The sequence below is a fragment of the Thalassophryne amazonica genome, chromosome 13, assembly GCF_902500255.1.
Source record: "Thalassophryne amazonica chromosome 13, fThaAma1.1, whole genome shotgun sequence".
NCBI classification, from domain to species: Eukaryota; Metazoa; Chordata; class Actinopteri; order Batrachoidiformes; family Batrachoididae; genus Thalassophryne; species Thalassophryne amazonica.
In genome coordinates, this window is record NC_047115.1 from 22,932,787 (window position 1) to 22,946,415 (window position 13,629).

General features: G+C 42.0%; 1 protein-coding gene across 1 annotated transcript in view; it reads right to left on the reverse strand.

Moving 5' to 3' along the window:
- LOC117523859 (glutamate receptor ionotropic, delta-1-like) overlaps positions 1-13,629 on the reverse strand; it is a 290,124-nt gene that overhangs the window by 13,448 nt on the left and 263,047 nt on the right. The window contains 2 exon segments of the mRNA XM_034185472.1: positions 2,755-2,995; positions 7,183-7,349. Coding sequence (XP_034041363.1) covers positions 2,755-2,995; positions 7,183-7,349 — 408 coding nt within the window.

The following is a 13,629-nucleotide window of genomic DNA, read 5'->3' on the forward strand; positions in this document are numbered from 1 at the left end:
TCCCATTAGGAAGAACTAAGAGTAAAAACTGGCCATATTTTAAATTAAAGTTTTGCTGGACATTTGCTGGACAGGTAAGACAACACAAATGGGTCTGCTGTAGCAGTTGTCATATTACTTATAGTTCCATCATTTTTACTTGGTTTGTCCAAATGAGCCAGTGACAATACTAAGATTTTATCAAACATTTACTGTACTCTGTGTATGTATTTTTCCTTGCTGGAAGTCAGAAATTCAGAGTTTAAATGCAGAAGAAACTTCAATCCTTTGTGCATGCACACATGCGCTTCCTCTTCCGGAATCGAATTAAAACAAATACTTTTCCAACAATTAAAATTAGCTGTGGGAGTTATGTGTTGGAGTTTGTTGAGACGAGTGCAGTGTGCAGCTGAAGCTCGGGTTACTTAGTTAGCTTCCATAATAAATGGTTCCTTTTTTGCATGTAATCAATGGTTCTGCTTTTGCATACCAACAAGCTCAGTGACAACGCAGATGCTGCACGCCATCTGATCCAAGCTGCTACACATCAACAAATACTTACCGGCACTGTAGATATCTCTGCCTAAAATGACAAACTATCATGTTGAGTGGTTAAACAAAGTAGAAATTGCGTGTGTAAATAGAGCAGCTTTTGTTGTCAGGCATATCTTTAACTTTGAACGGTGTTGTGCAAAAGTCTTCCTTTGACTTTAATCTTTAGTCTGCAGGATAAATGTGTCCAGCCTCCAGCTCTGTACTTTACAGCCAGACACGAGTTACACTGATCTTCTAGTCTCACTCTCACAAAAACAAATACGCCTGTTTCTCAAAATGAAATTCCAGTAACACACATCTATAAAAAACAATAGCTGAGCCATACTAAACCAAGCAGCACCTTCCTGTGCTGAAAAATTAAGCCAATGTGGGATTGCTAAAACATGCAGTTCCTTCAGTGGTCACTTGAGGCAGGCTCCTAAAGTGGGTCAATTCCCATAGATGCCCATGTTAAAATGTCCATGTTTACAATATCGTTTTGTTATCTATAGCTTGTCTCCCTGTTCATGACAACTGTATGGGGTGCAAGGGGTGACTATTTAAAGCAGTAAAGTTATGAACAATTAGGGGTGTGATTGCTTTGAATGACACTGTGTGCAGGGTATCACATCAACGCACACCCACTAGTAGAGACCTGCTGTGGACTTGAAAGTGATTTAATTAGAAATATCTGGCTTGCTGTCCTATATAGGCTCTGGGGTCCGTAGGTGCCAGTGCTTGTCCATGACTCTCTCTGGATGGGACACCAGTCCAATACAGGTTTCTTCCACAGCCAAGAATGGTACCATTTACAGCTGGGTGGACTGAGATGATGTACGTAAATTGATTGTCTTGTCCAAGTACACAAACAGGTATAGGATGAGCAGGATTCAAACCCAACTCCTTATCCTTACCCATTCAGCTACCTGGTCTACCTTGGATTGCTGTATGGTTATTGTTTAGAATGGACAAGCGAAGAAATCTGTACTCCAGGATTTGCATTGACTAAAATTTTAGTATTATTTGTATGCTAGCGCTATTTATCAGGTATAAATACAGTAGCTTGGTGTCATGAGCTACACTGATGTTGCCACAGTTGATGAGGCATGAGGCTGTATGTCGCTCATAGTTTTAATGCCTGCACCCAAGCCACCCATCACTAGACTCACCAATTATTATATTTTACACACACACACACACACACATATATATATATATATATATATATATATATATATATATATACACACACACACACCATTTATGTACTAAACTGATGTTGTGTGTGGACCACAAATGAAACAGCTGAGGTTTAGTAACTTGGTGGAATGTCACATGACAGCAGTATGTGGTTATTATGAGAGCAGGTCGACACAGAAGACGACGCCTGAAGTACAAACCCACAGCTTCAACTCAAACTCAGGTGGAGTTTGAGCTCCAGCTTTCAGGACAGGACTAGGCCTTAAATGGGTGTTCTCAACCAGTGCTTCTTATTGGGCTGTCAAATCAAACAGGCAGGTCCAGGCTAAGATTATTTAGCACGTGCTTTTGCTCACACTTTAGTTTAGGGATCCATGTCAAGCCTTAGTTTTCCTGGATGCCTCATGCAGTGGAGCTGCCCAGTCGACTGCAGCGAGGTGAAGTCAGAGCTCTAAAGCTTTAAGACTTGAATGGATTAGCTAAAGAGAGCTATTGTACAACTGAAGCACTTACTGACTCAGAAGGACAATTTTGGGATATGGTGAATTTGCAAAACAACACTGTACTTAGTCGTTCTCAAACTGTGGTTCTCTCACACTTTCACCAGCTCCATTCATTTCTCCACCCATAAATCTGCCAATTATTGTCTTGTTTTCTGTGTGGCAGTATGAAAGAGAATCACAGTGAATGTTTATGAGAGAGAAGTGCCAGGAAAAAAGCCCTATGTAAAAACCCCAACCTCTCTCCCAGCATGAGAAGGAATGAATATCTCGATCACAGGATGACTGATCATCATTAGGGTCACACCTATTACAACTGGGTGTACTGCAGCTCGACTAAATCGGGGCTTGCGTCTGCGCCTGCTGGATCCATAAAGTAGAGTGTGGCAGTGGCATTCCTGGGCAGGACCGGGGGGCCCGGGGGTCTGGGTCTTGACCGGGGCCTTGGTGGGGCTGGGGGACCCGTGGTGGCCACCAGGGCCTGGTTCTGGGCTAGCAGGCTTGTGCCTGGGCCCTGGCCTGACGAGTTGTCAGCGGTCACCTCTTTGGGCTGCTCACTGCGGCAGTGGTTGCTGTTCCACCAGGTCTCCAGCGCAGCTACGAGGAGGGCGAGGACAAGCCCTGCAGCAAGGATACAGAAGACACCAGCAAAGCTGTGGAGACGCAGCGACCTTCCCTCCGGCTGAGCATCTGCATGGCTCTGGAGGTCACAACGGCCTTTCTTTGGCCACCATTTCTGCTTCAGGATGTCCAGGTCTCCTTTTTCCTGAAGCTCCAATATCCTGAGGAGAAGAAGGACAACATGAGGTACTGGCAACTGCTTTAACGTCATCAACCGGGATAAACTACAATAGTCAATGAAAAGCATTGGAGAGGCAGTGCACACCCTGCACGTCTACATAATAAATGCTTTTTAAATTATACTGACATAATTTTGGTGACGCAAGTGGTTAGTGCACTTGCTCTCCAAACAGAACTTGCTTCAAGGCCATCTGTTTGCCACTCTCCTCGTATATCTGGAGCTGCTGTGGTGACCCCGATCAGGAGCCAAAACAAATGAGTTTAGTGATGTCACTTTAGTGACATCCTCACAACACAACTTATATCTTCAGATCACCTTCCTAGTCCTTTTGGTTATGGAGATATCCTGAGAAAAGTTTTAGACATTCATTAATATATTTTCTACTGCTTATCCAGGTATGGACTGCCATGGTAGCAGACCAAGCTGCTCACTCTCCCTGGATCTCCACATTATCATGGTGTAGGGGTTCGTGTGGTCTCCTGATCCTGGGAGGTGTGTTGTCTGGAGCTTTAGCTCCTGGTAGGGCCACCCTTGGAAAACTAGTCCCAGGTGAGCAGACAGACAAAGAGCAATTCAATAAACCCTTTATGATGGACAAATGTAATGATGAGTCACCTCGCCCAGATTAGGGTGACCAGCCCCCCCGTGGCACTTGGTTGGGCTCAGCCTGAAAAAAGCAACACGGTGTCACCTCCATATGGGCTCACCACCCACATGGAGAGTGGTGGGTCTGGTGCCCTGTTTTACGGCCAGCAGACGGGGTCAAATGCCCACATGGACTTTGAGACAGTTATGATGTCATTTCTGTTGTGTGGGCCGCTGAAGAGGAGGTACTGCTGGCCCACCATCACCAGAGGGCGCCCTGCCTGGAGTGCGGGCTCCAGGCACCAGAGGGCGCCGCCGCCTCACGGGAGCAGCCTCGGTGACAGCTGTCACCCATCACCTGAGACAGCTGACGGCAATCATCAGTGGGGTATATCAGCAGGACGGCATCTCCACCTCATTGCCGAGATATCGTTTCTACCAGAGAGGTAACATATCAAAGCCTACTGAGTACACAGTTTTGACTGAGCTAGTTATTGGTTTACTGTTCCAACGAGAGGTGGAGGTACCTTTCCTGCCGTTCGGAGTTCTGGGTGCAAACGCGCCCCCATCTAACTGTTCTTTTTCCCTCGCCAGCAGTACCAGGTCCGACACGCGGAGGCAGTGGCCACCTGGGAGTTCGGAACTTGGCGGCTCCAGTATTCCCGGGGTCCTGTGGCGGAGGAAGCCGTGTGGTTCCGGTCTTACCTTGGAGAGGCGTCTCCTATCTTCGAGCCTGCCCACACGACACCTTTGTGTATTGACTTTTGTCCATTTCTGTAATTGGTTGTATTCGTTGTGCACATTCACAACAGTAAAGCGTTGTTATTTTGACTTACTCCATTGTCCGTTCATTTGCGCCCCCTGTTGTGGGTCCGTGTTCCTACACTTTCCCAACAATTTCATGATGTCTTTGTGACATTACCACAACATCACTCATAATCTCATCATCTCTCTCTCTCACCCTGTTGGCTGTGGACTTTTTTTTGCATCCCTGCTGTATTCCAGTGGTCCAAGCAGGTAGCGCACTTCACAACAAAAGGTTCGGTTTGAAGGTGCCTGTGCCCTAATACTGGTTGCTTTCGTATGGAGATCTGGTGTAAAACTTGTGCCAAATCAACATGCACATGACATGTTTAGGGGAGGTGATGGTCTAGTGGTTAAAGCGTTGGACTTGAGACCAGAAGATCCTTGGTTCAAATCCCAGCCTGACTGGAAAATCACTAATCACTGGGCAAGGTCCTTAATCCCCTAGTTGTGGCCGGTGTGTAGAGAGTACATTGTATGGCACCACCTTCACATCGGGGTGAATGTGAGGCAATATTGTAAAGTGCTTTGGAATTCTGATGCAGATGGAAAAGCACTATATAAATGCAGTCCATTTACCATTCACATTCACCGTGCTACCCCGAGCAAAAACGGGAGCAAGGAATCAAGGTTTGCGTGCAGGGTAATAACCAGTACTCAAAACAAAGACAATAGAGTAAATCATATAAAATCAATTATTAGAAGGCTAATTTGTGTCAGATTGTTCATACAATAAAACCCATTAAAAACACTTGAAATGTTTGAATTCTGTCCACAATGATGACGTACTGATGGGGACAATGAGAAACTGATGTGTCGTTGAAACAAGTTTTGAACAAGAGTTAAAATACCAGATCTGGGTAAACAAAAGAACGACAGCAGCTTCAACATTAATTTGCTTGACAGAAAGTTCTTTAAGCGTCGAAATGACAATGATCCAACGCTGCAGTTGGTCCGTTAGTTTGCACAGTGAAAGTGCGGATAGATGAAGGAGGGAGGGATGGGGAGACAGTGAATCTGTCCCACTGGAGAGGTTTATGTTCAGCACAGTCATTATTCAACCTCTTCAGCAGTGACTGGCACATATGTGAGTGTGTGTGTGTGTACATTCCTGCACGTTCATTCAGTGCACAGAAAAAACAACTGACATATGTACACACAGCTGCTATGGCTTTTGATGTGCTCTCATTTATACACAGAAGCATCACAATAGGAAATGCCTTCAAATGTGGGTCATTTTTCCTGTGCTGCACAAATGATGTATGTAGATGTTTTATCCAGGCTCTGTTTACTGTTTATAGGGTCATCAATCCTCTGATGACACGCAGTGCTTTTTGTGAATTCTATGCATTCACTTGGAAGACAAAATTTGTATTCCAGATTTTAGGTTCTGCAAGTTATTTTAAGAAGATGCTTTATGAGCTAGGGGTATAAGCACACAAAAACCAACGCAAACTCAGTTCCCTGCACAAACCAGTAATTAAAAACCAAGCAGGAGAGAATCTGAGCATGCATATGTACACGCTGCTTCACAGAATGACCTGAAAGAGAACACATATGGTGAAGGCGAAACAGAAAAAATAAAATGTAACGTTGATGTAACTGATTTTTTTTTTTTGCCGTTAACACTGCAGAGGTGTTCGTGTCACATTGATCCCCATTGATTTCTACACAGTTGCTGAAAAAAGGGTAATATAAAAAGAGCTTTCAATGTTGACGATATGCTTGGTCCAGATTAGTTTCAGTTCCTTATTGATTTTGAGATCAAAAGGTCCACATTTAAGGTTAGCGAAAGCTTTATTTAAAACCAAACGTTGCTTGCCAGTGTGATCATTTTGCTGTACAAACCTGATTGTTACCAAACTTTGTGTCTATAGCAGCTAGTCCAACTCAAGAGTGATTTTAGGATCAGAGGCTCATAGGTCAAGGTCACTGGAAGCATTTCTAAATCTGAAATTCATTTTGCAAGCAGCTCGTATTTACCGGTGAATGATGGTTTGACCTGTTTCACACCAAATGTGTTGCAAGTGTGTGGCAGCTGTGTAGTGTGTTGATTTTAATCTTTGTGGCCCTGTTAACAGGTATACACACCATGTACACACCACCTGCATGAGATGCGTGTCCCAGATGGATGTTGAATATACTGCTGTGTGTCTCTAGAGATTTGCCGTGGCACCTGCTTTTCATGTGCAAGATAAGTGGCATGCGGCAAAAACAGATACAGAAAAAATCTCTAGGCACTGGCCTACAGATCATCATTGTAACATTGTCCCGGCAACATTAAATAATTCACGTCTTTTACTACAGTTTTTATGTCTGGGGAAGAAGTCAAAGACATGAAAAAAACATTTTAGAGATTGAAAACAGTCATAATGATTGCTATCAATTTTCTGGTTTTTACTTTACTGAATGCTCCACAATGAAAGAGCTCTATGACACATAGGATCTCGATTATACAGAAAAGCTAAAAAAGGAAAAGCTGTTGGTTCAGATGGTGAGACTATATGTATTTCTATATTTAATAGATTTTTAAAATTACATAACATGTTCAGTATGATGTGTACTTTCAAGGCAGTGTTGTCAGCTGAAGGCTGGGAAAATCAAAAGCATGCGCCAGGTTGTGGAAGGGGTGTGAACCGAGCCGAACAGTGCTCTCTATTAATGAACTTCCAAAAATAGTATGGGGAATGCTTTTATCACAGACAAATAATGTGGAAAGACTGAGTTAGCTGTAGGTTTGACACCACAGTAAGTAAAATAGATTCTTTGTGTCCTCACTTCTGAGAGAAGAGGTCTCTGTACGGACTGCCGTGCTGCAGGGCTATGCCGTAGCCTCTGGTGCTCATGCCGTTTCCTGACACGGTCAGGGTGCAGTCGTCATCTGTCAGAGCAGCGTACTCCACCACCGCCATGTCCCACAGAAATGCAAATGACCCCCTCTTTGCCTAGAAATCCAAAGACACTTTTACAATTGATGCAAAAACGCAAAAAAGGATAATCCCATGAAAGTTAGTACATGTGGACAGAGGCACAGGCACCATGGCAAAAAGTCCCTTTTTCTTTGTACTTCAAGGATTAGTTGTACAAATGGGTAATGAATAAACACTCGACTGCCTCCTTCTCCATAAATTACTGGTGAAAAGCTTGTTTAAATGTTTTCTTTAGCTATAAATGTCACAAAATTTTACCTTAGAAAAAAATTGCAAGGTCAAAGTCCTGTTAGAAGTGACTTTTCATAAGCTAATGTCAGGCGTATGTGTTTAGTTCATGCACTTGAATCAAAGTTTTGTTGTGGTGAATGTTGTGCAATTTTTCTACAGTTATCCTCATTAATCAACAAATGTTAAAATCTCACTTTCACATTTTTTTAAATGTAAAATCCCTTTACATTTATTTTTGTTCCAGTTCACATAACATTCATGACAGGTAGAAACCCAACATGTGCAAATAACCTGAATGTTGAATAAAGACAACAGGACTCTTTGTTTGGGGGGGGGGGGGGGGGGGGGCTGCATTTTACACTGGCTTTTAAAGGTCTGCATCAAAAGAGTTATGACGAAGAACTAATGCATTGTTTACATTTAATAACAGCGTGTACGTGGGGCTTTTTTTCTTTTTTTGTGTTCAAGAATTTCCATAAGCTTTTGGCCATGCAGACAAAATGTTATATTGCATAGACAAGCCTTTTCTGGGTTTCTTTTCAAAGACTGTCAGAGGGTCCGCTTTAACAACAACAAAAAATCATTACATTCCACTGCATGCAGTATATTTTCAGACACGATGTTGTGCTTTTGCCCGCAAGCACACTGTGGAATATGTAGAACAAGAACAGCTGAAAATCTGACAAAATGTTTTTGATTTTTTTCTTTTTTTATTCCTGTCTGCTCTGGACTGGCTTTCTTCCCCACGGTGTCCCTCCTGCTTGCATCTTCCTCAGTAAAACTATGCTGTCAACAAATGTATCCGAACAGCCTTTTCAGCTTCTAATACAATTTGTAGTTGTAAAGTTCACTTTAAAAAAAAAAAGAAAAAAAAATATCTATCTATCTATATATATATATATATATATATATATATATATGAGGTCTGTTAGAAAAGTATCCGAACTTTTTATTTTTTTCAAAAACCTGATGGATTTGAATCACATGTGCTTGCATGAGCCAACACTGAACCTTCGTGCACATGCGTGATTTTTTTCACGCCTGTCGGTTGCGTCATTTGCTTGTAAGCAGCCTTTGTGTGAGGATGGGTGGAGTCTCTCGTCGTTTTTTCTTTGCAAGGAAATGGCAGAATGACTGGAGCAGCGCGACTGCATCAAATTTTGCTAGAAACTGGGCGACAGCCAGGTGGAAATCCTCACACAAAGGCTGCTTACAAGCAAATGACGCAATCGACAGCTGTGAAAAAATTCACGCATGCGCACGAAGGTTCAAGGTTGGCTCATGCAAGCACACGTGATTCAAAACCATCAGGTTTTTGAAAAAAATAAAAAGGTCGGATACTTATCTAACAGACCTCGTATATATACGAGGTCTGTCCGTAAAGTATCGTACCTTTTTATTTTTTTTTAAACTATATGGATTTGATTCATATGTTTTCACGTCAGACAAGCTTGAACCCTCGTGCGCATGCGTGAGTTTTTCCACGCCTGTTGGTGACGTCATTCGCCTGTGAGCACACCTTGTGGAAGGAGTGGTCCCTCCCCGTTGTTGGATTTTCATTGTCTGGAAATGGCGGAATGATCTGGAGTTTTTTTTCCATCAGAATTTTTTCAGAAGCTGTTAGAGACTGGCACCTGGAAACCATTCGAAAAATTTATCTGACTTTCAGTGAAAATTTTACGGGCTTCACAGAGAATAAGGTCTGTTAGTACAGCTTTAAGGACCCCTTTAAGGACCCCTTTAAGGACGCTCGGCGCACCGCACGCCGAGCTGCGACGACGCGGCACAAACCACCAGACCATTTCTAAACGGATGGCTCTGTGGATACGAGACCGTCGTGTGCTCTTTCTCTGGTTATCACAAGAGCTGGACATCAGCAATTTTCTGGCAGATTTCACTTTTAACAAGAGATTTTGTCATGGAAAGCCGTGCGGAGGCTTCGCGCATCACGACCGATTCGCTTTGGAAGCGAGACAAAGGAACACCTCCGTTTCGGCGTGCCAGAGGACAAGTTCGGACATGCCTATCTCAGCTTTCAATGCTTACCAGTCGAGTGAGTTATAAGAGAAATTGTGGAGAGCTGGGCATGTCTGAACTTGTCCTCTGGCACGCCAAAACGGAGGCGTTCTTTGGCTCGCTCGAACAGCGAATCGGTCGTGACGCACAAAGCCTCTGCGCGGCTTTCCACGACAAAATCTCTTGTTAAAAGTGAAATCTGCCAGAAAATGGTTGATGTCCAGCTCTTGTGATAACCAGAGAAAGTGCATACGACGGCCCCAGCTCCACACAGCCATCCATTTAGAAATGATCCGGTGGTTCGTGCCTGTCGTCGCGGCTCGGAGCGCGGCGCGCCGAGCGCCATTGTGGGCCATCCTTAAAGCTGTAGTAATAGTCCTTATTCTCTGTGAAGCCCGTAAAATTTTCACCGAAAGCCAGATACATTTTTCGAATGGTTTCCAGGTGCCAGTCTCTAACAGCTTCTGAAAAAATTCTGATGGAAAAAAACCCCAAATCATCCCGCCATTTCCAGACAATGAAAATCCGACGACGGGGCGGGACCACTCCTTCCACAAGGCGTGCTCACAGGCGAATGACGTCACCGACAGACGTGGAAAAACTCACGCATGCGCACAAGGGTTCAAGCTTGTCTGACGTGAAAACATATGAATAAAATCCATATAGTTTAAAAACAAAATAAAAAGGTACGATACTTTATGGACAGACCTCATATATATATATATATATATACACACACACACACACACACAGGTTGTAGCAGATTTATAAAGTGCAGAGAAATGAAACTTCTCTATTATGCTGTGATCTGTGACTAATCAATCAATGGCCATTTTTTCAAACTGTGAATTTAATAGCCTCTCTTTGTGTGCTTGTATTAAATATAAGAAGAGTTGTTTTATTGATGTGATTATTATGTGGCTGTGATTTACACACAGGCCTGTCTACAAAAATGCCATTAGCAGCTGGAATAATGAGATATCATGACAATATGGCTACAGTGTTTGTTCCAGTACCATCCTGGAACTGGTGCTTTGATTAAAAAACAAAACAAAACAAACAAACAAAGCCCACTGTGTGTTAAAGGCGAGAGAATCTATAAGACATTCATCAATAATTCCTTGATAATAAATAAAACAAAACACACAAGCATGTGCACACACACACACACACATACACACAAAGTAAGGCAAATCATGTTTGACACCCCCCACTGGAAGCAGCACCCCCTAGAGGTTAAATTACACTTTCTTTTTTAACCCTGTACAACCCAGGGGTGGCCAAGTTTGGTCCTCGAGAGCCACCATCCTGACATTGTTAGTTGTCTCTCTGCTCCAACACACCTGAATCCAATGAAAGGCTCATTAAAAGTCTGCTAATGAGTCTTTCATTGGATTCAGGTGTGTTGGAGCAGGGAGACAACTAAGAGTGTCAGGAATGTGGCTATTGAGGACCGAACTTGGCCACCCCTGCTGTACACCAGTGAAACATTGTATTCTTTTCACTAGTGTGTGTGTTTGGAAAAGATAACGTAACAAGGCCTTGACAGATTTCCTTCACATTTAGTGGCAATAACATTTGGACAGATATCTAGATGTTATTAGAGTTTGGAGTAGTTTGGTCTGCAGTCACAGGTCAAGCTCAAGGCAACCATGGGACAAAAAGTGCCTTTTTTTTATATACCTCAACAACCAAGAAGCCTGGATGGATGATCTAAAGCCTGTATTGATCAGCAAAATATTTGTGTTTGATTGGTATGAATGACTTCATAATAAAGTCACACAGAAGTCATATGATGAAGTCATACATCGTCAAAAAACATCACAGACATATATATATTTACATGTACATTATATTGTCATGTGTAGAGTGCGCAGAGTATGCATCAGCACTTTGAAGCCTTTCATTATTTATTTATATCGTGTGGTTCCTCATGACCCATCTTTAGATTTTTTTAGCACATCAAAGTGCTGCTGACATATGATCTAACTTCTTATATGTGATTATAACTGGCTGTGATGGCTGATTGCTTTGAAAAATCAAACAACCACATTAATATAATTGTCAGGCTTCAACTAGAGATCAACTGTGCCAATTCTTGTCAAGACTGGACAGAATTTGTGGCCTGGGAAAAACTTTTTACACATTTCCATAACACAGAATAAGTTTGAAAATCTGACAGAGGATGCAATGAACACTGCTTGATCCAAGTACCTGATTTTTGAAATTGTTGCATGTGTCAACACTTTTTTTTAGATTTTACCTGTTGGTGGTGCTAGAACAGCAGAGGCACACACATGAATGAAAGGAATGAAAGGATTGTCTCCAATAAGTGAACCAAATTTAACACATTTTACAATTTTACCATGTGGTGACAGACGCACACATGCACATGAACACGTGGACAGAGCACTTTTCTATTTCTACTATTGCACGTCTATCCATCAACAGGGCATAATAATCTATATATTAAATGCAAAGTGGCCTCTGTGTACGTGTATGCCCACTTGCGTGCGGACATGCGTGTTTGTACCTTTGAACATGGAGAAACTGGGGAGAGCTGGCATTTGACTTTTGGTATGCTTATGTATTTTGGGTCAAGGATGAACGCCAAAACAGAACATTGATAGGACAAATATTTTTAAAGAAATTACGAATATTAACTAACAACAGTGAACAATGAACATTGACCATTGCATTCTAGACACGCACCATTCCAAACCATTATAGAAACTTTGCACAATTCATTACTACCTGTGAAAAATGTCACCTACCTATTTTATAAACACTACCCATTCTAGAGCCCATGGATCGCAGCCCTATCTCACGCCATTTCGTGATGGCATCATGAAAGGTAAATTAATCTATTAGTTTGTGATACCGTCATGAAAAGCACCACACTTTCTTGACGGGAGCACAGATTCTTTTCGTGATGTATCGTGAAATGTGGGGTGACACGGGGGTTCTGTGGGGGTTAGGGTTAGAAATAAAAAATAAAACGTGTCACGAAAATGTGAGCATGAAAAAAAAAGCGCAAGACTGCTCTGTGGATCCCCACGGCCAACACTAGTATCATATTAGTTTGGTCCCTCAAATGAATACATCACAATAAATATTGAGACTTTGGTGTTTGTTCTCTAAATTGTAATTCTGTGTCATTTTCTTTTAAAAATATGAGTAAGTACTTTGGGTTATGCCTTAAGGAACATTTTGTAAGATAACACTGACCTATCATAAAACTGTTATGTATGTCATTCAGTTTATTAAAAGTAAATAATTTGAGCACACAGATTAGTAATTCAAAAGCATGCATTATTGATTTGAAAGCATGAGCAAGTAAATCAATTTTAAGTTTAAATTTGTAGTTTCAGAGAAATTATTAGTAATTTGTGCACAAAAATGAGTTTCCTCACTTTTTTCTGCCGCTGTGCAGAAATGGGGCCTCAGAAATGCCCTGCTAAAAATGATCTAGAAGCTAATCACAACGACAACAAGCAATACAAATTTAAAAGAACATTTTAGACGGCATTGCTTAAATTTTCATTGTTACGCAGATGATACCCAGCTTTATCTATCCATGAAGCCAGAGGACACACACCAATTAGCTAAACTGCAGGATTGTCTTACAGACATAAAGACATGGATGACCTCTAATTTCCTGCTTTTAAACTCAGATAAAACTGAAGTTATTGTACTTGGCCCCACAAATCTTAGAAGCATGGTGTCTAACCAGATCGTTACTCTGGATGGCATTTCCCTGATCTCTAGTAATACTGTGAGAAATCTTGGAGTTATTTTTGATCAGGATATGTCATTCAAAGCGCATATTAAACAAATATGTAGGACTGCCTTTTTGCATTTACGCAATATCTCTAAAATCAGAAAGGTCTTGTCTCAGAGTGATGCTGAAAAACTAATTCATGCATTTGTTTCCTCTAGGCTGGACTATTGTAATTCATTATTATCAGGTTGTCCTAAAAGTTCCCTAAAAAGCCTTCAGTTGGTTCAGAATGCTGCAGCTAGAGTACTGACGGGGACTAGCAGGAGA